General features: G+C 48.4%; 1 protein-coding gene across 1 annotated transcript in view; it reads right to left on the reverse strand.

Moving 5' to 3' along the window:
• The window catches only part of tle2a (TLE family member 2, transcriptional corepressor a), a 32,758-nt gene extending 14,554 nt beyond the window's left edge, over positions 1–18,204 (reverse strand). The window contains exons 1-2 of the mRNA XM_076153487.1: positions 17,630–18,204; positions 7,318–7,484 (exon numbers count right to left, since the gene is read on the reverse strand). Coding sequence (XP_076009602.1) covers positions 7,318–7,484; positions 17,630–17,653 — 191 coding nt within the window. The 5' untranslated portion in view covers positions 17,654–18,204. The remainder of the gene's footprint in view (positions 1–7,317; positions 7,485–17,629) is intronic.
• Between the last annotated feature and the right edge of the window lie 8,356 nt (positions 18,205–26,560).

The raw sequence follows: 26,560 nt of genomic DNA on the forward strand, positions 1-26,560 counted from the left end.
GCCACTTTTGGGAAAACCAGTTTGTTATTCACTACAAAATATATAGAAAATGAGGCAGCGGTGGTTCATGAACGCCTCTCCCACACACACACACACACATATATACACACACACACCTGCTGCACTCTGAGCCGCTGTTTGCTTTTCCACAGATCACATTCTCACGAGTGTGTTAAGACGATGTTTCACTGAAGCCGTAAAAGCTTGGAGGAATTCTTTGACTTTTACTTTCCAACACTTCAGCACAGTAATTATCCAAAAAAGACTTTCTGATACGTTAAGTAGCTCTCGTCTCTGATGACCTCATCTTAACTTGACTTTTCTGCAGGTTCCACTCCCGGCTACTTACTCACTCCTCCAGCTTCCAACGTGCAAACACACTCGTTCCTGTTTCTAAATGTACTGGTGCCTCAGGTGTGAGCACACACACACCTGCCTTGTTACCTTCACGTCTCACTCTTGTGCTCACAGACTCACACACACACTCTTCCCCTCCCCCCCTCCCCAGAGAGGTAGTATATTTTGGGCCTTTGGCAGTTTACGCCGACTTGTTTGCGGGCACCAGATAGATTGATGGGGGGGTGGAGGGGGGGGATTCTGCAGTGTGTGTGTGTGTGTGTGTTGGGAGGGGGGGGGGGGTCGTTTGGCGGAGGAAAATTAGAATATGATTAATACCACAACATTACCCCCAGCCGCAACAGGTAATAACAGCCCCATCCACTCGCCTCCTCCAGCCGCTGCACACACACACACACATAATTGACTCATTTATCATTGCCAGCCAGTTGAGGAGAAGAGAGACGAGAAAGGAGAGAGGGAGAGAAGGAGGACAAAGAGCAGGAGGAGGGGGGGAGGAGGGGTGGAGTGAGGATTAAACCCCCCCTCCCCTCCGCCCCTATAGATTTTATTACAGTGGAATTGCCTCTTGGCAAAAGTCACCCGTGGCTGGGCTGAGAAGTAATGCTGCCTCCGTGTGTGTGTGTGTGTGTGTGTGTGTGTGTGTGTGTGTGTGTGTGTGTGTGTGTGTGTGTGTGTGTGTGTGTGTGTGTGTGTGTGTGTGTGTGTGTGTGTGTGTGTGTGTGTGTGTGTGTGTGAGAGAGTGTTTTTGCGTACATAAATGTGTGTGTGTTAATCATGACAAACTCTGGATGAGCCTGCAGAGGCAGAGCTACGATGGGATAACACACACACACTCACACCATATTCTTTGACATAATGATGATGGTGTGACAGCTCTGAAGACTTGATACGTTACCAACACATCATTTGTGGAGCAGCCTGCACACACACACACAAAGACACACACATACCCAACCATCTTGACCCGTCAGTGGACCCTACAGTTTAAGCAAAAGAATGGGGGCGGTCCGTTTTTTTGGTGCAGGCAGCATCCAGAAATGGCAACAAATGCACAAGGTTGCGTGGTGAATGGGCACATACCAACACACACACACAAACACACACACACACACACACACGGCCATGTTTTACACTTACAGGAAAGACCCCAAGGTCGCACTCAGAAAGCAATAACCATTCCCAACAAAATGGACTTCAAGGAATGGAAATTGTGTGTGTGTGTGTGTGTGTATATGTGAGTGACTGTGGGAGTGAGTGTGTGTATGTGTGTGTGCCTGTGCAATCATTTCATGTTCAAATGATTTCCTATAATAATTAGTCCCTGGCAAAAAAAAAGAGGGAGGGAGAGAAAAAGAGAGAGAGAGAATAATGAGACGGTAATGAAAGAGCAAGATGGAGAGAAAACAAGACTGAAAGAAAAAAGAGAGATACTAACTCCCTCGTGTGTATGCATGTGTATGTGTGTGAGAGCGACGGTGGGCTCAGTTCCGCCAATCTTTCGCTGGCGGTGACAGGAGATAAGATGATCAGCCGAGTGCGCTACAAATCTGCAGCCTGCCAGCCTTCAGACAGCTCTGTCAGTGCTGCACTGCACACACACACACACACACACACACACACACTTCTCAAAGCATATACTGTACTGCAAGTACTGCATGTAGGGGCACACATACAACTGCTACACACAGAAGCACACATCTATCTACACAAACATACTAAACACACACATGGACACACACTTGGCTTGCTGCTTTGCACAACAACCTGCAGTATCACTGTGCTGGTCGGTGTGTTAAGCTTAAGTGGCATCGGTGGGGAAAAATGGCTTAATTTGGCAACACACACACACACACACAAACACACACACACACACTCTAATGAGACGCTGCAGACAGAATGCACCTAATTAAGAGTCCACTGCACATTACGCTGGACTACAGGGTGTTTAAGACGTCTCCTCTCTCTCTTTCTCCATCCTTTTTTCTCTGTTACCGTAGCGATGGCTCTGCTGGACAAACAAAGTCAAAGCTTCGTTCTGTCCACTGTTGTGGTTTATAGGAATAATCTTGACTGCGTTTACAATGATAGGAACGAGGAGAACATTGATTCTCTTTCCACAGAATCACACTGAATGTGAGCACGGGGACTGCACACACACACAGACAACTCTGTTTTTGTTCTTATTTCCCCCCGCAACTATCCAGTACGGCTGATGTACACACACACACACACACACACACACAAACACAGAGCTGAAACGTGATGTGGTCTTCCATGGTTGCTGCTTTGTTTGGAGAAAAAGATGTTTTGGGTAAGAAACCAGTTTAAATGAAAACAGTCTGGCACCAAGAAACAACCAAACAACTAAACAACCAAACAACGTCGCTGTCGTCAACGGCTGTAAGCATTAATGTGGACGAGTTATGCAACAATGAAAAACAAGAAATTAGATTGACGGCCAAGAACAAAGCTCTACAAGCACTCATGTGACCGCATCATGTCAGAGGACCAGGAGCAGCAGCAGCAGCTTCTACAGACGACTTCAAGATGTTTACTGTGCTGTGACACAAAGGCCCTAAAACCTGCTCAGGAAGACAACAGGGAGCAGTTAGGGAGCGTGGTGAAAGAGCAGTCTTTCACTTCATAAACAGTAAACACTCTGCTGGTATGGGACCGTCACAGTAAAGACAACATGTGCTGTAATTTGATCTTTTGAAGAATTCATGCAACCCCAGACAGGAAGCACCAGACTGGGATCTTTAATGTTTAGGCCACTGAACTCTGAGTTCCTCCTCTATTCATTTTCACACAGACGAGGTTATAATCATGACCGGGAGATATAGAATTAAAAGGAAAATACAGTTTAAGCAATATAAGTCCAAATAAAGATATGATCATTTATCTTGCTGACACAGCTGCATGGTTTACACTGACTGCTGCTGCTGCTGCATCTTTGTTTCAGCCAGCAAAGCCGTACATGTGCCAGTACAGTGCGCACACACATACACACACGTTAGAGCCATGTAGAGACTGTACCAGCATGTGCCTTTAAAGTGTCAGAACCATTTACCCGCCCCACCCCCCCCTGTGCCTCCAGGTATGTGCATGTTGGCTTTACATCTCATTAACTATTAATGAACCTCTCCTCTCTGCTCCGCTAAAACGCTGGAAAATCCTCCGCTGCGTCCTCGCCCTCCCTCTCTCCCTTTCCCCACATCAAATGTGCACTCTCGCACAGAAACGCACACACACACACACACACACACACACACACCAGAGACCCACCCAACTCCCCTGTGCAGTCTTTCATCATCTCTCAAGGGCGTGTACGAGCGCCAACACACATACACACACACACACACACTTAAGCTGGGATCTTGTCGTACAATAGCAGGCCGACCGTACCCCTCCCTGCTGCCAGGCTGGGGAATTTACTGTAAGGGCTGCTCTTTCATAGCTGTTGGGATAGCTGACACACACCCACACAAACACACATAGAGAGAACTGGGAGAGGTTGTACCACACAGACAAACCCACAAATAAAATGTACACACACTCATAAACAAACCACAAAGCCTCAAGCCCAAAGCAAAGATAATCTCATAATTTGGTGAGTGACAGATGTGCAGGAAAAATACCACACACACACACACACACACACACACACACACACACACACACACACACACACACACACACACACACACACACACACACACACACACACACACACACACACACACACACACACACACACACACACACACACACACACACACACACACACACACCTGGTTTCACCACCCTCCTTCTCATTCAGCTTGTTAACACACACGCGACCCTATATATTTTTTTACATGTGGAGAAGCACAGGCTGTGGAATATTTTAATGGTGACACAACACGCCACACACACTCATTCAGTGTGTGTGTGGCAATCGCTACTACTACTAGTATTTGGTCAGCGGGGAGTGGAGGGGCTCTCCAGTGCTGAGTGGCAGCATGTTAGTGTTGAGTGGAGAGCCTATCTCACCCTACAGACCACACACACACACACTACCAGTCATACAGCAAGAATGTGCTCCTGGAATAATGCATGTGTATACTCTGTCTGTGTGTGTATGTGTGAGAGAGAGAGAGAGAGAGAGAGAGAGAGGAGGGAGAATTACAGTAATGAGAGCTCTGTGTCAGCAGCTACTCCCGTCTACCCTCTCTGTCTGCTGATTACAGCCTGTTTAGATAAATGACACACACACACACGGGAATAGGTGACCCACCCGTGTCCCTTTAATTAATTAACCCCCCTCTTTCTTAGCTCATCCTTTCCCACCAAACCACACAAACACCACGAGAAAAGGGATCCCTCAAACCAACAAGTGGTACACAAATTTAGACACACGGGTGCACACACACAAACACACACACCACACCCATAGCTCATCAGTGTTAATCCCTTTTCCTCTGTCTCTTTCCTGCCGTCTAATCCAAAGTCCATCAGATTCCAGCCACCTTCTCCGGAGCCAAAATACACAACTAAGCCCCGGCTATTTCCAGGCAACATGTATGTGCGTGCCGGTACGCCGGAGACGAGCACGTGCTGGTTTTGTGAGTGGGTCTGAATAGGTCAGAGCCGGTGTGTGTGTGTGTGTGTGTGTGTGTGTGTGTGTGTGTGTGTGTGTGTGTGTGTGTGTGTGTGTGTGTGTGTGTGTGTGTCATCCCTGGGCGCACAGGTCGTGTTGTCCTGGAGTGTGATTAGTGTACGAGTGGCTCTGATTACATGGAGGTGTGCTCAGCAATCAGACGTGACTCTCTGGTGAGATCCGTCTGCTCCACGCCTAAACAAAGCCGCCGCTCGTCTTACTGACCGCCCAACTGCTGCCAAACTCATTTTAAGGTCGAGTTTCAACACGAGTCCCACAACAACTCGGCCATTACTCATTTAAAGCTTTATGGTCTGAATTGTCTCGTCTTCCCAGACTGCAGCGTGGTGTGAGAGCGTCTCCCTGCTGATTGGTCCGTGCTCAGTGATGTCGGGCAATTTCATGGTTTACATGTTCAACTAATTTGTTCAAAAATCAAACCGATGCTGAAGTAACGTGCCACAACGCACTGCGGCCTCCTCTCCTTCACGTTCTTCCTCCTGTCTCTCACTTATTCTTTCTATCCTGTGTGCTGCGTTCACAGCGGCGGCGCTTGGCAGAGGGCAGCGCTCCAGGTGTTTTGTAACACGAGGTCGGAGCGGCGAGCTGCTGCCAGAGGAGCTGACCGCACCGTCTCCCTCGGATCCGGGGTGACTCGTATTGGACAAACAGTTTGATCCGTCCGGATGTTCGGTGCGTCCGCAGACAGACAGACAGACAGACAGACAGACAGACAGACAGACAGACGTGACGCAGACGTGCAACACAGTTTCCATCTCATCACGGCGTTTCATCTCCATTCCATTTAAAAGAAATTGATTGAGAAATATTTTCAACGTACTGCTTTAATTGGAGTGTGTGCTGATCAGGGCACTTTATCTGGATCAAGGTCACGACCACAGAGAACAAAGACACGGAGCAGAAGTTTGGCCCGTCTCCAGATCAGTGGGGCGGATGGATTTCAGCGAGGCACTTAATGGTCGATATTTGCTTATTTTCTTATCGATGCTTATCCACTTCCAGCACAGAAACATTTCACAGTTTATACGTGTGTGTGTCTCACTCTTAGTTTTCATATTATATATCTGTATCCCGTTTAGTGTTTTGGTGTCTTGTGCTGAATTTAATTTCCCAGCATATGTAGTGTTAATATGATGGTTGAAGCTCGTCTAGTAAAAGCATACATCTGAGGTTTATCTCCCAGCAGGTATCTGGGTCAAAAGAGACATGGTGTGTGTGTGTGTGTGTGGGTGAAATGAGCTATCCTTGTTTGGAAAGGAGGTTTGAGCTTACAGCAAGCAGTGTGAGGTGGAACACGGGGGAGGGAGGGAGGGAGTGAGGGGGCATCGTCCTGTGAAGGTGTGCCAAGAGAACGAGAGAGAGCGAGGGAGAGAGGGAGAGAGAGAGAGGACAGACGGGCCTAACGCCACATTCAAAAGGCCTTTTGGACACATTCCTGTAGATCAATCACCCCACACACAGGCTGAGCTCAGACGTTAATTGTCCAGGTAAGTGTGTGTGAGGAGGAGACGTCCTCTGGAACAAAACACACAGTAGCTCAGTGGGTTGTAGTCCAGCTACATCTTAACATGCAGTCACACATTCAAATACCCACACACACACACACACACACACACACACTAATCTAACTGAGATTGCAAGGAAAAGGTACGTCTTTTGTTACACACACTTGCTTTAAATGTATTCCTCTCTGCTCCTCTCCTGCCTTTACTTTGGTATTCCTATTGATTTTCCCGCCTCTGTCCTTGGAAGGTGATCTCAATAGACCTTACATCACCGGACTCAACACAAAGAGTGAGCCGGAGAGCTTTCTGTAAATGTGCCTGCAAATTGTAGGAGCGCGGCGTCTGAATGGGAGCCAGACGGTTTGATTGTGGGACGAGCTCCTCTTGACAACGTCCTCGTCAACGCTGGAACGCGTCTGTCTGAACGAAAGCACAGCTGCCGGTGAAAATGTGGGCGGAAGACGAGGCCGGCCATATTTTGAACAACCTGTTCTCTTTCCCAAGTCACCCAACAGTGACACGCTCGTCTGATCACCTGACATCACCTTATGCAACACCAAGGTATGTTTAAAACAGGCCAAGATCTGGAGCTTTAACAATGGGGCACAGAGCAGCAGACTGAACACACACACACACACACACACACACACACACACACACACACACACACACACACACACACACACACACACACACACACACACACACACACACACACACACACACACACACACACACACACACACACACACACACACACACACACACACACACACACACACACGTGCCCACCTGTGGTACTGGGTCTGGAGGAACTGAAACTCCTCCTTGATGCGGTCCAGGGTTTCTGGGTAGGTCAGTTTCAGAGACTGGGGTGCTCCAGATGCCGCAGCTGCTGCCGCTGCTGCAGCTGCTGCCACCACGGAGGCAGAGGACCCTGGAGGCGGCTGTAGAGGTGCCTGAGAAGAAAGAGAGGACAATTAGACAAGGGAAATAAATGTGACTATTATAGACTTACAGTAAAACATATATCATCATTTTCTTGGACAAACTTCACAGGTAGAGAGATCGACATTAATGTGACATCCGCCGTCTGTGTGTGCACACCAGGATCCTTATGTCAGCATTGTGAGGGGCTTTGCCGTGGTTACCAGCAGGAGCTGCATGTGAATGGGTGGCCAACGTTGGATGGGAGGCTGGAGAGAGCAAGAGCCTCTTAGCCAAATGAGCACACTTGTTTAATAGCAAGTCTGAACTAGGAGAAAGAAAGAGAGAAAGAAAGAAATGGAGCAGGAGGAAGGAGGAAGAAAGGCCCCTGTGGTGGCTGAAGACCCCTCCCGGCCCCCCTGTGCTTGCCCTCCCGTCTCTGCAGGGTCCGGAGCAATTAGGGGACTACAACCGTAGGGGTAATGCTCCAGGACAGGCAGACAAAAGGGGGCTAAGGACGGGACGAGGAGGGCGGGGGAGGCGGTCCGTTTGTCCGTCTCTTTGGCTCTCTGTCAAACGGACAGAGTGCAAAGGACGCCGGGGCTTTTGACGCCGGTTCACCAGCGCGATGTCGGACGATGACAGTGAGGTTAAGTGATAAGAAACACCATTTCCTTCACTTTCACAGCAGCTTTGATGCAGCGCAGAGCTCTGGCACCGTCTCCAAAGACTGATGGATGATTAAGACTTCTGTGCTTAAAGTTACAGACCCCGTACGCCCACACGGTTGCTTTACCTGCTTATTCTGCCTGGTCGGGGCTGTTCGGGGTTTGACATTAAGCAGAGCAACGCTGCGACTTTGAAGGCACCACACTGGAGAGTCGGGGAGATGCCCGTCAAGGTCTAACAACTGCACGCCCACACACTCCTGAGAACAGAGCTAACTGGCCCTAAACAAGTGAAAGCAGCTGCCTCTGTGTGTGTGTGTGTGTGTGTGCTCTAAACCTGTGCAGTGCTTTCAATACATTACTTGAATAAAGCGCTGAGATGCTGTGGGTATTCACTCAGATTTGATAACCCTGGAATATTAATGAAACCAAAGCATTTCATCATCCCAATTACAGCCAATACTGTTGATCTCTCTCCAATTTGCTACATTGGCGGGTAGTTTCCTCCGAGAGTGTGTGTGTGTGTGTGCTCGTGTGTGTGTGTGTGAGAGCTTCATGTGGAGCAGGAATTGACATGGTCCAGTCACACTCCTCACTAGCAAATGAAGAGGGACTAACTGGCAGAGCGAGTGGCTCCAGTGTAACACCGCCTGTGTGTGTGTGTGTGTGTGTGTGTGTGAAAGCTATACAGTACTAATGAGGACGCCCAGACTGGATGCTTTCAATTTATTTCCATCTATTTCCCACTCAGTCCTCTGACTCTTGCCTCTTGCTAATCGCGTCCAATTCTCCTTCTCCTGATCCTCGTGTCAACTGTTCCCAGCTTCACCCGGAGAATACACCGGGGTGCAGATCTGATTTGTTTTGAGTAAATAATTGCGCGTTGTGACAGCGCGCTACACGGCCTGCGGCACATAAAAGCCCTGTCAGGTGATTGCAGTCTATAAATTCCTCCACTCCAGGGGCTCGGTTCTGCTCGCATTCCGCGTCAAGCCTGACGACGCGGGCGCAACGCACGGCTCCCATCATGCGGGGAATCGCCCCCGTCCCCTCCTTCTTCACGTCAGTAAACGCAACTCGTGAGCAGAGGTTGTGTAAGGGAACGCGCGCATGTTGGAGTCCGTGTGGAGACGGGCGACACTTCAACCATCATTATGAGACTGCTTAGAGATGTTTGAGATGTTAATTCTCCTATAATATTCAAAATTGGAAAAACTCAAACTATACAAACTGTGACAAAGGAGAGATTACTGTCAAGTCTCACACCAAGGGACAATAATAATAATCTGAAACAGCTGAATCATGAATCCAACGGCAGTAAGCAAGTGCACACAACTCATTTTGTATCATTTCTTCATCGTTACAAGGTTGTTCTCTCTCTCTCTCTCCTACCTCCCCGGTGGAGCAAGGCAGAGAGGGACTAGCGAGGCTGGACCCCAGATGGTGAAACCTTATCAGAAGAGCGGAAAGGAAATACAGCCGAAAGGGGAAGAAAGGAGACAAAGATCTGAGCTGAAAGGGGAGGAGAGGTGGAGGGGGGGAGGAGAGATAAGAAGAGGAAGAAGAAGAAGAAACGGACAGGGCGAGGACAGGTGAGAGCGAGGTGTGAGGAGTTAGGAGGTGAAGATGAGGAGGTGGAGAAGTGTGAGAGGGGAGGAGAGGAGGGAAGGGAAGGAGGAGAGGGGCTGTGGCCTCATTGTTCCTCTCTAACAAGCTGCTCTCAATCTGTCGGCCAGATCTCCTCCTCCAGCACAAGCAGCCACACACACTTTGTTGGTACTCGCACATCCTCCCTCACACGCAAACCCACAATTACACACAAAAGGTACACGTACACATTTTGTCAATCTTGCTCACGTGTACACACCCCCCCCTTTGTCACACAAACCCACGATTAAACACACACACACACACGTGCACGCACTCCTCTACCACACAGCGCGCACACACACACACGCACACACACCGAGCAATTACTCTTCGCGGGGGAGAAAGAGCACCAAGGCCATTTGATAGAAGAATGGTATGGAGGGAGAGGAGGAGGAGGAGGGAGGAAGAGAGGCTCCCCTTCTTCTCCCTCCTTTTATATCTGCCCGTTCTCCCTCGTGTTTACATTTCTCCGGTTTCCTTTTGCACCCGGCCTCGTCTCGAGAGGACAGGTGAGACGAGAGGCAGAAACGGAGGAGGGAGCAAGTGGCTCCCTTGGCACCGAGCAGGGGTCAGACGCAGGAGATCAAGCGTAGAGAAAACATATCTTCAGGAGATTAAGAGGAGACGAGGAGGCCATTATTTAAATGGAGGAAGCCGCCGCTCCCTACTCTGCTGGCTCGAGCCAACTTGGATCCAATCTGCCGGGGTCGAGCGATGAGTCAGACCAGATGAGAGTGGGCGCAAGTGAGCGACGCCGTCCTGTAAAAGTGCAATCATCACCTCCTTCCCTCCTTCCCTCCCTCCCTCCCTGCATCGCTACAAGCCCCGCCGTGACTCCACCCCGACTCCTGATCAGGAAAACAGCTGAGCGTGCTTCTGAGAAAGGGTGGGTGGGGGGTTCGGGTCAGGGAGGCCGACCCGGTGACCTCTGTAGAATGGATCGAGGCTGGGAGCCACACCTGGTAATCCTGAGGCCGTTCGTTCCCTCCCTCCCTCTCAGCCACGCGGAGGCTGGAAGGCAGAACGAGAGTCATCGCGGCGTCTGCCCTTGAGCAACGCTTGCGCGGGCTGAAATGGCCGCGTTAAACAATTACAGTCTGGCCGTGTGTGTGTGTGTGTGTGTGTGTCTGAAGGTGAGACAGGATTTGCGTGAGGTGGGACGGGGAAGCGAAGGGAGCTTTACTCAGATTCATGATGTTATCGTCTCATTACTCTGTCATTTAGCCGAATTAGCAGGGAGATGTTTACACGGCTGTGTTGGTACCAGAACGACCGGGAAACGCACAGTATGAGACAGTATAAAGCCACCACAGGCACACACACACACACACACAACCACACACACACCTGATAACTGCAAATGAGGGAGGAAGAGAGGCAACTCGAGTCGCACACTGAAAGCAAACTAGAGAGGAAGGAAACGCACACAAAAACAGGAGGAAATGTATACAAATGTGCGCATGAACACACACACACACACACACACACACACACACACACACACACACACACACACACACACACACACACACACACACACACACACACACACACACACACACACACACACACACACACACACACACACACACACGGTACGATGGGGGCTTGTTAACGGAGCAGCATTCCCTCCACGCAATCACTGTTGTTTTCATTTAAGCTACCTCTAATTACACCGCAAACTGCAAACCGCCATGACCTCACATCCCTGCTCTATGACACACACACACACACACACACACGCACGCACAGAGAGAGAGAGACAACACGCCCACACATGGCCGCCACTAACACTAAGTGGATGTGTGTGCGAGCGTTTACAAGCACACATGCACTTTATTGTATTCACACAGATGACTTCAGCTTCAACGTAAACATCAGTGGAAATTCACAAGATGCCCCTCGATACCACACACACACACACACACACACACAAACACACACACAGAGTAGCTAATGGAGTTGAAATAGGAGCGGGTAGTTGTGTGACCGTAGGAATATTGGGTTCCCGTAAAAGGACCTTCCTGCGTGTCTTCTCGGCGCTGCTGCAGGGCATGATGGGAGAAACAGATCTGTCTTGTGTGACCTCTCACGTTCAACTTTCTCTCACAATTCTCACCACTAAAAATGTGTTTTTCCACATCTGGCACCCGAGGAAAAAAAACAACAAAGAAAAACAGGAAAGCGTCCGAGTCGCTTCACACGTTGCTGATTGTGTCCAGCTTTGGCAACAACTTCTGGTTGCGAAACAAGTTTAGGCAATGAAATCGCTCCGCCTGTTCACGCGCAGAAATAAAGCTTTTATCTGCTGGCGAGTGTGCAGATGGATGTTTTGTCCTTGTAACGTGACGCCGCCTCTTCCCCGCCTGGATCCCTCAGCTGGGAAGACGCTGCGCTGCTGCTTCCCTCTGTGCCGCTCGGCCCATTAGCCAGGCCACTAATTACACTGCTTACCCACAGAGTCAACCATCAGAGTAAACACCCACCACGCTCTCCATCTCTCTCGCTCTCTCCTCCTCCTCCTCCCTCTCGTCTGATTGCCACCAAGGACGCGGTGACATCAGATCTGTCTTTCGCCGCACCACCCACATATCACCCCAAAAACCACCACGCCCCCACGCGGCTGCGGAAAAACGGTGCTCTTTCCGTTGAAAGCGTTAGAAGCTCGGGCCTCTGGTATGGAATCATTCAAAACGCCGGCATCAGCATCACAACGCCATTAGCATTCTTAGAGCGGCTTTGAAGGCGAGGGAAGAATGACACGGGTCCTCCACCTCCACCCCCCTTACCCACCCACCCACCGTGTGTGACATCAAGCAGTTATCTGCTCGGCTCGGCGCTGGAGACGTGTCCTGGTAATCTCTCAATAACTCCAGCACATAGAGCGGTGGGGGCGGGGGGGCCAGGGGGGGGGTGCGGGGGGCTGCCAGGCACCTGTTTCATTAGCGCCACACATCTTTCTTTCTCACCCACCGCCGCCGCCTCCCCGCAGTTCCGCGCTCCTTCCCTCCCGTAAGTCTCGTTATTCAAATTTCCCTGCTGTCAGCCCACATTAGCGGCGCGCCACAGTTTGCCTGTCAGCCGGCTTAATTGCTGGAGGTGCCTCCTTTTATTAGGTAACCCCCCCCCAACCCGTTTGTTCCCTCCGCCGAGACGCACCTCCACAACAGCTTCTGTCAACCTGAGATCCATTCAGCCGCCTCTCCTTCATTTCCTCCTGCATCTCGTCTCTCCTTCCCTCTCTCTCTCCTTATCACCGGCTGAGCAAAGGACGTGGGCTGCCGATCAATAGCCACACTCTCACCACAGGGCAACAGTGGTGATAAAGAGCTAAAAGCACCGGAGGACTAAAGGCCTTCCACATAATTCCGCGTCAGAGGCCGTCAGCGTGGCTCCCGCAGACTTTCGGTTTGACCGCTCTACGCCCAACCCCCCACGCCGTCGACGCACACCTCAGCCAAATCTCATCTTCGTAGCGACGCCACGCAAAGTCACAATCCTGCAGTCCTTCCCGTGTACTAACACGGTTATTCTGCTGCAGATGCTCTTACATAACAAAGATGATATAGAATCATCATATCCTCACACATCCCCAAGCTGATCGCATCTATTGTATCGTTGATAATCCTGGCGAGGCTTTAGTAACAGATCTCTGAAATGTGAAGCGCCGGTCTCATGTCCTACTATGGGACGGCGACAAAGACGGTGAGTAATTCTTGTGCGATCGAGGGCGTTTGACTGCGATCTGATCCAGGATTTTCACTGGTAGCCTCCGTCGAGCTTCAAAGCCGGCAGGATGCCACTTGGCAGAAATGCCGCGAAGCTGCTGGCTCTTCTGGCCTGTTTACCCGTTTAATAGTTCTAATGGCCCAACAGAAGACTTAAGTGTTTTCCTATTGTTTGGCATGGCCATGTGGAAAAGCTAATATGGACGGAAAACATTTGACTTGTAAACGAAAGGTTTGAATTTATCTACATTAGTGAGGAAATGGCTCTGGGACGAGGAGGACGTGCCTGGATAAGAACACGTGCAATGTTCAACTGGAAATATAACACCATCATCATTTCAAAACGCTGATATCATGACCACAAACTGGATGCTTACACGATTCACTGGCAGGCTTCCTTCCTAGATAATAATAAGGTTTTGTTTTAAGCGATTCATACACACAAAGCACCATAGAACGAAACCCCTAGGCTTAGCTAATTTCCCCATGTTCTTGAACGCCACGCTGATAGATTCTGATTGTAGTATTTCAGGACTTGGCCAAGCTACAATGTGAAACTAAATACAGAGAGCACATTTACATGCACACAGCAACTTAAGTAAAAATGCAAGTAGGCCTTACTCCGTACCGGACTTGAGTCCTTGAGTTCCTTGAGTATAGACGAAGGGTTGCGTAATCAGAGTGTGAGGGAGAGTCGACCAGATGAGCAAATCCACGTAGAGGTGGTTTACTTCAATTTAAATGCTTACATGCTTGAACGAATCCATTTACAGTCGCATCATCCAAGGTCATTTCAAATCTAATTCTGGTGTTTACATACAGACGAAAAGATTCATCTTCATCATCATTACACGTCTGTCTTATAATCACGACTGAACCCCTACTGTTCTGCTCCATTTGCATATAAAATTATAATATTTGTATCGCAAAAGGTAAGCAAGAGAAATAAGAACCATCTCCTTAGCAACAATTTGCGGGATAAGAAACAAACAACATTTAAATAAAACATCTCTAGGTGTGGTTTGCAAGCTGAAAAGCATATTGGGCTGATTCCACTGCTCGGGTAAAGCTCCACATTGTGTTGTGAAGAAAAGGACTAAAGCAGTGATGGAGTCTGTCAACAGGCTCTTTGTGGACGCAAACTAGCCGAGACAGATGGTGAAAGGAAACCTCTCCCGCTCTCCACTGTACTGTATAATCTTTTTATTGGTAATTTTGGCCGTCACTCATGTTGCTTATCACAGCGGATTTTGCTTATCAAAGCTTTATAACGTGATTGTTTGGGTGATTATTAAACAACTACACACATTAACAGCATTATTACAGCGGCTCTGGACACCAGAAGTGAGGTGTCACACAGACAACGCCAAATAAAGCAGATCTGGGCCTTGGCTTTGGTCCGAATAAGTCGTTAAATGGTGCGTATAAACTTAAGATAAGATAAAGCGCCTGCTCACCTGTGTCTCCTCTGGTTTCAGACGCCGCTGGGGTCAAGAAACACGCCTTGTCAACGTGTCTCTACAATTGGCCAATAAAGGATTCTAATTGGTATGTATGACGGTTGAAGACATTAAAATTAACCCTGGAAGTAAAGATGGCTGGATTAGTGAATGTTTGCAGCAGCTGACTGAGGAGGTTGAAGGAAACGCTGTAACCGATTACCCACCCCGGTCCCCTCTTACCAGACCCCTCCCCCATCCCCCCATCCCAAGGCATTGTTTAGGAGAAAATGGTGGGCAGGGGGCTGTTGGAAATATTATGAGCGATGGTTCTGTGACCTCTGACAGATCTGGTGGTCTTTGACCCGACAGACTGCACTGCTACAGCCGAGGAGAGCTCATTTTCTGGCAACGACCCACTTCCCTTATAAATTCATTGATTTTGCTTTCTGCGGTTGTACAGCAGCTCAAGTAGGGCAAAAAATATCAAATTTCCTGGGTTTTTTTTCCTTCAAGTTTATTAACTGCTTGTGTGTTTTGCCTTCTTCAGCATTTAGCCGCCGCTGTCTGCGCCTACAGTACATCCACGTATGTTTCTGTCACTGCGGCAGATTTAGACAAACTCTAAACATTGAAGACAGCCAGCCATACCTGCCATATCCTATACACGTCTCAGCTAGTCTGCTGTGCTCGGCATCAGGCTGAATCTCAAATTCACCCCGACACCGAGATGAGGCTGCGGCATTCTGCACAAACTTTCTGTCATAGTAATGCATCTCTGAGTACTAGAACATAGTTGCATCTGCGTATAGGTTTGGAATCTGTAGGGAACAGGACGTGGTGCAGGTCAGGTTAGCACTCAGGACAATTCACCTTCAATGGGATGTTAGGATAGGTGTACAGATGTCAGCAAGACGGTGCAGTTTGTTATAAATAACAGCAGGTAGTTGAGTTTATGTATACTTTATAAGGCTGGAACGCAGTCTAACCCAGAGAAAGAGGATCTGCTGGAAGAGGCTTTAAATACCCAGGTTAAATTGCAAATACCAGCAACGGCTCCTTTTCAAGACACTACCAACATTCTTGTGTGGCTTAATGCGCAATTTAATGAGAAATGTAAAATTGTATGCGTGTGTGTGACACAGTAGAATGGCACCAATGAAAGGTTATTGACAAGTAGTGTTTCAGAGATTAACTAGACTGTTTGCCGGCTTGAATGGCCCTCGGCTTTGTGGTGCAAACAAGACCCGGTGACAGCTGAGGACTTTCCGGGGGACAATGCACTCTGGAGGTCCGCGGAGGATTGGAAATGAACCGGGGCCGCTGGCCTAAACATTCCACCCAGACCCGCCGCAGTCTGCCCCTCTCGCCCTGGGAAGCCGGGCCGTACATTAAGATGTGGTTTAGAGCTCTCACAGGAACACAGCGAGCAGAGGCTGGATGAGAGGGATTGGGTTTACAGTGCAAACCACAGGCCCACAGTCAGCCTCCCGCACTGCCTCCCTGCAGTCACATGGACTACATACACTGCTGCTCATGTGCAAGTGTATGTTTTCTTTTGTGTGCATGTATGTGTGTGTGAGGGAAGGCGGGGGGGGGGCAACTTTGAGAGATCCCTTCATCCCAAATGGAGGCAACGTTAAGCCTTGGTGCATCTTGGTCTTCACCTGACTCAGAGAATTCAACGCGAGCCCACGGTCATAAATAGATCCACGGTGCGTTTAATGTGGCATTAGTGCATGAATATCAAAACAGCATCAGGGGTGCAGGGTACAGGGCGGCGTGGCTGAGGGATGGAGATGAGGGTTAGGCAAATGAGCAGGTCTTAATTGATACTTCACACAGCTGGAGGACCAGCGTTTATGCGTTTTAGTCGGCTCAAAAGCCCTCCACCTAACTCAGCTAAAGCAAATTAAAGCCATGCAGCATGGATTTCACTCCTAACCTCGTGGTGATTTATCTCAGAACACACACACACACACACACACACACACACACACCTAGTTTCTTTATTTTCATAGCCACTATAGAGAAATCCTGGCAACTGCTGTAAGCCTCGTAAAGAGAGAGGAAATGTATCAAATCAGTAAATTTGGATCGAGCATCGCCCTTGATGTGATTTCTGAAAGCAAAAGCTGCGTTTTTGAAAACAATGAGTGGTACTTGAGAAGGGCAGCACATTGAGAGAAGGTGTCAACAAGCCAAGCTGACTCTCACACGCACACACATACACACACTCCCTCTCTCTCTCTCACCCTTTAGGGAACGAACAAACAAACACACACTTCATCATCTGGGTCAACTCCACACTACCGAGACAGAAGGAGGCTCCGTGTTTGTGGATTGATGGAGGTGGACACCAAGGACACAGACACACACACACATAGAGACGCGGGGCAAAGTTGGACGTTGTTTTCCGGAGCTCCGTCCCAAACCCGGACAAATAAGCCAAATATCACGCCAGAGAACAATAAAAACGTCATGAAAACACACAGGGAGTTGTGTGTAACAGCGAAAGAGTGTGTTTCCCTCTCTCAAAGAAACCCCCGGAAATGCACAGCAAGCATGACAAAGACTCCCCAGCCCAGTTTGTACCTGAACATCTCACGAATCTAGCTCCAAAAAGGCGCCGTACATTTAGCAAAGATGAAGTTAATAACATGGCTAACATTAGATAGCTTAGCTTACTTACCGGTGGTCGGTTTTGAGGAAACATCGTAGCCGCCGACTTGAGTGTATGTGAGAGAGAGAGTGTGTGTGTCTCTGCGTTTTTGTCTTTCTTCCCTCTCCGGTTTGGGGCGGAAAGCTTCGCTGGGAGAAATACGAGCAGGCGACGGTAGTATTGTCGGTCTCAGAGAGGCATTTGGCCCGGTTTCAAAGATAATGGCAGAGCTAGTCTCGGCTCGCTCATTCCCTGCTTCCAAGACTCCTTTGTTCTGGGTTATATCTCAACACCCCGCACCGCTTCGCTCCGCACCGCGCCGCACTCCACCGCACCGCGCCGCGCCGCTCTCGACGCGTAGTAACACAAAAAGAGAGGAACACCCGGCCGCTCCGTGCCGCCTTCAAAGTCCAACTTAACACTTCCAAGAATTCACTGTATCTCCCCCGGTTTCTCTCTCCCGTGTGTTGCGGCCATGTAAGAGCAGAGAGGCCAGTGGAGGAGGAGGAGGAGGGTGGCGAAGGAGGAGGAGAAGGAGGAGGAGGGGGGGATGTGGTTCGCTTGTGGCTTTCGGAGACGGAGACGCGGACACAGAAGGAGCAGCGGCGGCGGCGGCGGCGGCACACTGAATGAAGCCGCAGCCTCTTTTGTCTCGCGCTCGGCCTGCACTCCTTTCACACAACTCTCTCTCTCTCTCTCTCTCTCTCTCTCTCTCTCTCTCTCTCTCTCCCCTTCCAACATATAGTTACTTTCTTAAATCCCCTCTCGCCCTATTTATTTGTCCATTTCAAGCCCCTCATACGGATTTGGTAACGTTTAATCAACCATTAATGCCAAACAAATCGCAGCATCTACCATTTATGACAACGTTGAGGATATTTGCAAATCAAACTTTTGCGTTTTGACTCGTTCCCTATGAAATTATTCACATATTTACGCCGTTTTTAATTTCATAAACTGTATTTTTCCTTAAAAAATAATGGGATTGAGTGGAATTGTTCAGTGATTGAATGAAATCTCCACGTGGGGCTCGGCCTCGGCACAGTAAACACTGGTAGGAATCAGCCAATGAGCGAAGAGAAGTCCCACGTGGGGCACACTGACCGGCTTCTGATTGGTGAACGCGGGCAGCACGAAGCTCCACGCGTCAGTCAAAAAGCAGGCGACGAGCGCTGTGAGAATTTAACCCTTTCCGGGTACCAGGAGTGATTGAGAATGCGAAGAGTTTTGTGGTAAGTGTATCAAAATTCTGTGGTTTTCCGTTTTCTCCCCACAAGCCGTCAGTGCATTCAGAAACCGTACATTTCTCCCAATTTGACCCTGCTCGAATTGGAAATAAATAGACTTTACCCTGACTTATGCATCAATTTGCCCAAAATAAAACAAATCATGACCACAGGGAAGTGACCAAACATGGATAGATCTAAATCAGATGAAGTGCCTTGCTATTTAGCCACAGAAACTGAAGGTGAAATGAGCGTCGCTGCACTGAAATGGCATCAAAGCAGCATTAAAGAAAAAATACAAATGAGAATATGTCAATCTGTGCATGGATGTACACTGAATGTGCACATTGTTGTTACCTGGGAGAGGAGAATTATTGTGGTGAAGAAGGGAGAAATCGGTGGGAAAAAATTGGTATTCTGGTGGCACGACCCCTTTAGCGAGGCTCATAATTAGAGAGAGAGATATTGAAAAAGCAATTTCTGACAGTGGAAATCACAACCTGCCAGAGGTGGAGTTGGAAAATATAGATGGGTGTATGTGTGTGTGTGTGTGTGCGCGTGTGTGTTTGTGTGTGAAAGAGTGAGAGAGGAAAGGCAGGGGGGAGGGAGAGAGGGAGGGAGGGAGGAGGAAGAGAATAAAGGATGAAGGACAGCAGGGGGGATGCTGAGAAAGACGAGCCAGTAGGAGGGTAGATTGAAGGAGGGAGAGGGAGAGGGAGAGGGAGAGTGCACGCTGGTGATGGGAGAAAGTGTGTGTGTGGCTTGTGTGTGTGTGTGTTGAGCAGACAAGCGAGGGAATGAAAAAGAGAGAGGTGAGGGCAGCGAGAGGGGAGAATGGAGAGGGAAGGAGAGAGAGAATAAGAGAGGGAGAGGGGAAGAGGAGACAGCGAGCGATGGAGAGAGAAAGAAATATTTTATTGCCATTTTTTCCCATGAATTTTAATGCACAGCACTGGTCTCTCGCCCGGATTCTGGGATCACATTTATTAGAAGAAGAAAAAAAAAAGCCATGAGGAATGCAGTACTTTGCAGTCTGCTGCTGTACGGGGGAGATGTTTCATGTTGCTGTGTGTGTGTGTGTGTGTGTGTGTGTGTGTGTGTGTGTGTGTGTGTGTGTGTGTGTGTGTGTTGGGGGCCAGTGGTTGCTGGGTTGGATGGTGGCACAGGATGTATGAGGCTGTGTTGTGTTGCTCTGGGGGGGGGCAGGAGGGGGTAATATAGATGATAGAAAATGATAAGTGAAGGACACATATTATTGCTATTGGCAGGTCAGATGAAGGAGTGTGTGTGTGTGTGGTATGTGTGTGTGTATATGTGTGTGTGTGTGTGTTTTGGCTGAGCTCCAGTGATTAAATACAGCGAGTCCACAGTGCCCTCCTTCTCCTCCACAGAGGCTATAGGAGCAGCGGGACATCAAAGTGGCCCCACAATGGGAGGGGACAATGGCGGCTAATGCTACAGGAGCTTTTGGTTTCAGCTCAATCACGTGAAGTTGTGAGGCGCCTGGTCTGTCAAACACACATAAGTAAGAACTCGGCATACAACATACGCACACCTGTGCCAAAGGGCGGAGCCATGGAAAGAACCCGAAGGAGCAGCATTGCTTTATGTAATAATAATAAAAATAACTTTGGTAGAGGCAACAGTTGAGGAAGCCAAGACACACCAGGCTTGTGTTTACGCATACGCAAGATGAATTATCAGCAGGCAGCAAAACATCAAGAAGGGAGTGGATCCAAACCGGGCCATGAAACAAGTTTGCTTTGCCTTGGAACTTTACAGATAACATCACTCCTTGGTGGTTGCCAGTTGCGATCACAGTATCATAAACAGTGACTCCACTTTGGCTCCAATCCCGGCAACACTGACACACAAAGCACCACGAGCTTCCACATCCTGGCCTCTGGAGAACCAGCAAGGCCAGTTCCGGTTCTGCCTTTTCTACCATACCCATCTGCTGTTTTCCAGGCCTCCTTTCAAGATCCAAACTGATTGATTTTAGGGTGGAAATGTTCCGTACGGCCTCCGTACGGCCTGGTGGCCTGTGTGACCTAACCTGCTGGTGCATTTCCCACTATAGGGGCGGTTGTGGGATTGTACGGTAAATCCTATTGAAAAACAAAACTGCGGGGGGATGGATTAGCTCACAAAGTCTGTCTAAGTCGGGCTCAAAGGGAAAACCCCAAACTCCACCTGGATGTGTGCTTGAACTGTTGTGCCACTCATTTCTGTGAGCAATCTGGTATTTGGTGAAGTATTTACATATTTCTGATGGAGCTACTGCAGCGTCTGATTGCTCCATTAAACTATTATCCCACATTCCCTGCTGGTCGCCGCACCGGAACACCACAAGTTCATTCCCCCTTTTCTTGAAAATAAAAAAAAAGGAAAATGACTGATCAGTCAAGGCTGATTGAGGGAGAGTGGCGGCACCCACACAAAAGGCATTCATGGAATGTATTGAACATGACAGACTGATGTTATCTATCAGTGTGGAGAATCAAAGAGTGGATATTTCCCCTTTAATGAATCTCAGCCCGCGGCTTTGTGCTGAATGGATGAGGCGTCGTTACAGTAAACAGCAGACAGCAGAGTTCTTTATCACAGAGTGGGGCGCCATGAGGGAGGGGGATGGGGAGGGGGCAGGGAGGAAGGGGGGCCAGGCGTAGGGGGGTCGGAGGGTGGGGGGGTGAGGTGGTTCAGGTCGTATACTTTCGTTTGTGGCACACACTCCCTCCCACCCACACCTCCAACCTTCCTGGTTCCCCCAGTTTCCCCACCAGCAGCCTTTGGGATAAGGGGGAGGCAGGGGGCGACGAGGGGGGGGAGGAGGAGGGAGAATGGCTCCTGCCCAGCGTGGGCTTGAGTGACAGGAAGACAAGGCCACAGTGTTGTCACAGTGGTACCCTCCCCTCCCCCAAACGCCCGCCCACCCCCATCCTCTCCCTTCTCCTCCTCCCTCCCCCCTCTCCTCCCTCCTTCCCCACAGCCACCTCACTTACCCCCTTCCCTGCCTGTCCCTCATCAGACAAGCTGGGTGTCAGCGCAGAGACGGCACAGTGATTTATTGGTCTCTTCTCCTCTGGGACCCTCACACTCACACACACACTCATGCACACACACACCTCCTCCTCCTACCCCCCACCACCACCCTCTTATTCTCCCCCGACCCCACTCGCCCCACCCCCATCCCCCCCTGCAGCCCTCCACCCCATTTGCACCCCCCCCTCCCTTTCTGCCCTCTCCTGCTGTATGGCCCCTGGGGGGAAAGAAGGGGTAATGACCCACATCAGCAGCAGCTACACACACACACACACATACACGCACACACCTCCATTCCTCCTGCAGGCAGATACAAATAAATACCTACCGCACACACACACACACACACACACACACACGCGCACACACACGTGCACACACATAAAACAGACCCTGACACATTTACGCCCACAGGCATGTGTATCTGGGATCTCAGGAATTTCAGTGCTGTGCTTTAACATTATGTTTCCGCACTCCTGAGTCTCATCCATTCTCGGCACACATCCATGATATGGAGGAGATCAATAATAAAACACCGCAGCAACACACCCACTTTCATTTTTTTTCCCTTTTTTGATCTTTTTCTAAATAGCGCAGTGTGTTCACCTTTACCTGTTGTGACCTTATTAAGAGGGGGGAACTCCTCTCCTTTTCTCAGCCGTCTCTCCTTTATAAAGCAGAACAATGGACGGTTGTGTGTCTCTCTGTCACAGTAAAGAGGAATAAGATCTTCTGTTGACTTTTCAAATATTTGTGAATGTATCAGCCTGCACAGTTTGGCCATGAATTCCTAAATTGCACCGTGCAAGGACAGAGGTAATAAGAGAGTAATTTCCTCAAGGAGCCTCATCCCAAAAACACAGCACCTGAGCTTTTAGATGAGGTCATGGTGATAGACTGTCGCACGGCGTGTTTCCAAGGCAAGTGGAGAAACAGCTTCTTTCAAATTCAGACAGCCAATCCTCGCTGAGGGGAGAGTGAAGAGGTTAAATCTGAGCATTGACTTGCAAATGCTACTGACAGCACCCAGCATGCTCTGTCACTCATCGTACAGTGAGAAGGGAATCCAAAATGTCCGACGCTGGCTCGCTAAAGTGGCAGTTTTTGGTCAGATGTGTGTGCTTATGGGCTTAAAATTGAGATAAAAATATACAAATGCATTTATCTGTGCAAAGAAAGATTGAATAGTTTTTGGACAGCAGCTGCTTTACTGGAACTTAATGATGAAAGAAAGACACCAAGTGAATATTCCCTAAAATGCACATGAAGAAATGTGAAATATGAATAATTAGCTACATTTGTAAAGCAAAAGCAGTCAGATGGGAAATAATGAAAGAAAACTTAAATTAGTTTTTAGTTGAGGTTAGATCTTATCTGTATTTTCCCCCGTTCATTTATATTAATGGCATTAATCTCCTTTCAAAATGAACAAGTGGCATTAAATCACACAGCATTGATGAGTCTTTACCTGTAGCCATGCATGCAACAAGCTGGAGCACTGCATTATAGTGCCACCCGCTGGTAGGGATAGGTATCGCAGCGCTTCAAACCTCGAAACCTGTATGTGGCTGTAATCGTATTTCAGCGCACACACTCCTACACTGATTTTGACCGCAAGCAAATACATTTTAATGTTATTATATTTACCATATACACCGGGGAGAGAAGCTATTTAAATACTGTGAAGCTAAAACAGTGAGGATTCAGTTTAAATTGTAAGGAAGTCCTGATGTGATGGAAGAATCAAACACTGACAGACATCAACACACTAGTTACACTTCCGATCAACTCTTCATAGGGTCAATACACGGATTATTCTGAGATAGTTGACGACGTCTTGATAGTTCCATGACAGCTAACTAACTACCCACCGCAGTCTGGAACACACACTATTAATTCGACGCCATTTTCCCATAGCTGACAGCAGTAATACACGTTTGCCACATGGAGTCGCTGGTTCACTGTAAATGTCGAGCTGCCAGTGATTTAATAATCCAAAATTAGGATTTCTGCCCCCCACCCCCTCTCTGCAGTCTTCATCAACAGAGGAATGAGGAATTCATTTGAATTCACAAGAACAGATTTTATTTTTGAAAAGGACTTTTTAGAATAAATAAACTGATTATAAGTTAGATTTAGAGCAGGATGAGGTCCTGGTCTGAATTTTAAATGAAAGCCTGGAATAAAAATGATTCTTCAATAAATTCTGTGCCACCCAGCCTAAAAGAGAACAAAGGTTTCAGCTATGATTTACTTTGGTCTTTTGTCAATAACAATATTCTTAGTGGATCTGTAAAATACCTCTGCCAGTGAAGCTCTCTCAGTACGTTAGTCTGCTAAATGAATTTCTTGTTCTACTCGCTATGTGAGGTCAATCTCATCAACGTGCCTCAATCTGCTCAGCATCAAGAAGGTTTCAGCTGTCTGTCTTGATTTATTTGTCTAATTAAACGGGTGATAAAGCTTAAAGCTTCAGACAGGTATGGAAACATTCCACCCATCCAGGAGAGACGCTCACAACAATGCACCAATGAAAACAATTAGAGGGAACAACAGATGGCTTGTAAACAAAGTGGAAATGTGTGATTTGAGATGATGAATGAGACTGAAAGATTTGGGGGTTTCTGTACCTACAATGGATAATTACAATAATATAAAATAAAATACTACCATAATGTTATTGTTCCTGTTTCTGGGGAAAGAGAGAGAAAGAGAGAGAGAAAGAGAGAGAGAGAGCAAATCAAATGTGGTTTTATGTAGTTAAAGTCTGGAGGAGCTGATACAATCATAAGGTCAAACGTGTGACCTTCAATGTGGCGTCTACTTCCCAACAAAAGCCACAATGTCTACTTCAACATGGACGGCACACGAGCCCAAGAAAGCACAACGCAAGTTATTTTAATACGATATGCTTTGTCTGCACACTGAGGTTTCTGTTCGTCTTTCATAAACGACTTTCCTGCTTATTATTGAGGAAAATGCACGTTCTGCCTCTTCCATTTTCTCCTGGCAGCGCTCTCTCCCCTCCCTTCACAAGAACCTTGGATTTGAGTAAAATGAATCATCTTATACTCTCCGTCTCCTCCCTCTCCTTCTCCTCGTCCTTCTGCTTCTTGGCCGGCAGCATCTACACTAACATTTTCCCCTTTTTTCATTCACCATTCGCTCTCTGGCTCTCCAGATTTCTGGCACAGGAGGGTATCTTGTATTTTCCAGGGTAGACCAGCTGGCTGTTTAGCAGACCCGGGCCTCCCACTTCCCCTTGTGGTCCTTCTCGCTCTCTCTCTTTCTCTGTTTGTATATATATATATATGGGCTATATAAGAAGAAGAGGAAGACGAAGAAGCCAATTTAAACTAATTGGGGTTGAAATTGTGGCTATCTACGGTCTAACTTGGAAAGGATTCCAGTTTTAATAAGGTTTATCAGGAGTTACAGTCGGGGAGGATGGAATCTGTACCAGGGGTCATATATGTAGGCTGCTTTATGCCTCTGGCCCTATATGTTGATGGATATTATACACAGAAGTCAGTCCAGCTGATACGATGACAAGTTTGAAATGTTGTTGGTTGAAAGCTGAAGCTATAGAACGCTCACAGAGGGATTTAGAGGAGCGACCACAGAGGGAATAATGTGTTCAGAATGATCTACATCAGCCATATAAGCCACAGGGGGCCAGGAGCTGAGTAAGTATACGTGGAGGGAAACGTCGCTGATTTACAAACTGATTTACTCCTCAGACCTTTAAGTTTGAGTTCCACAGAAATGTTGTTTAAGTGTCATTTAAGTGAATACGTTTCTATTTGGGAATCGCTGATCACATGTTGAGTTGTTGGATTTGAATCACATAGACTGAGATGACTGGTGGGTTAAAACCACACACACACACACACACACACACACACACACACACACACACACACACACACACACACACACACACACTGAGATAACACATAAACTAAATCTGGAAACTTAAAAATAACATGACAGCATTATAAAAGTGTCTGGGGTCTAAATACAGTAAGTGTGTGTGTGTGTGTGTGTGTGTGTAACATGTATGGGTGCACAGAGCAGCCCGTTCAGATGGGTGGTCTCTGCATCACTCTACGTGTGGTTGCTCTACGGTGCGTCGCTCTGTATATTAGTGTACCGTGTGTAAGCATCAGACACAGAAACTAAACTCCTCCTGTCCTGATTATTGTTCTTGTGCATTAATGGCTGCACGGTAAGATTTCCTTCAGGGATGACATCACTCCGGGCTGAAACAGGGCCATGGGCTGTTTCCTCAGAGAGGCCCTGTCACACACATGCCTGAGGTTTGTTTACCTCTCTGTGTTACGACTCGTCCACACAGCGGGACGCGTCCTCCCTCCTCCATAAATCTATAAAGTCTGTGACGACCTGCGGGGTGGAGGGGAGTGACATCAGGCCAGAGGAGGGCTGTGTGTGTGTGTGTGTAAACATGTAGATATATAAATCCCTGCTCAGGGTCACTGGTGGCAGAGCGGAGGGAGGCTCGCAGCCAGAGCATTTATTTCTGCTCTCTCTCTCTCTCTCTCTCTCTCTGTCTCCGGCCCTCTAACTGGGCCTCCAGTAAGAACCAGGCAGAGAGAGAAGGAAGCTGGAGAGACTCTGAGCTCGGAATCCTCCTCACACGCAGCCAAAAGCTTCTCCTGCCCCACTACCTCTC

Source organism: Genypterus blacodes, unplaced genomic scaffold (genome assembly GCF_046128005.1).
Source record: "Genypterus blacodes isolate CSIRO-AG114 ecotype Tasmania unplaced genomic scaffold, CSIRO-AGI_Gbla_v1 ptg000058l_1, whole genome shotgun sequence".
Taxonomy (NCBI): Eukaryota; Metazoa; Chordata; class Actinopteri; order Ophidiiformes; family Ophidiidae; genus Genypterus; species Genypterus blacodes.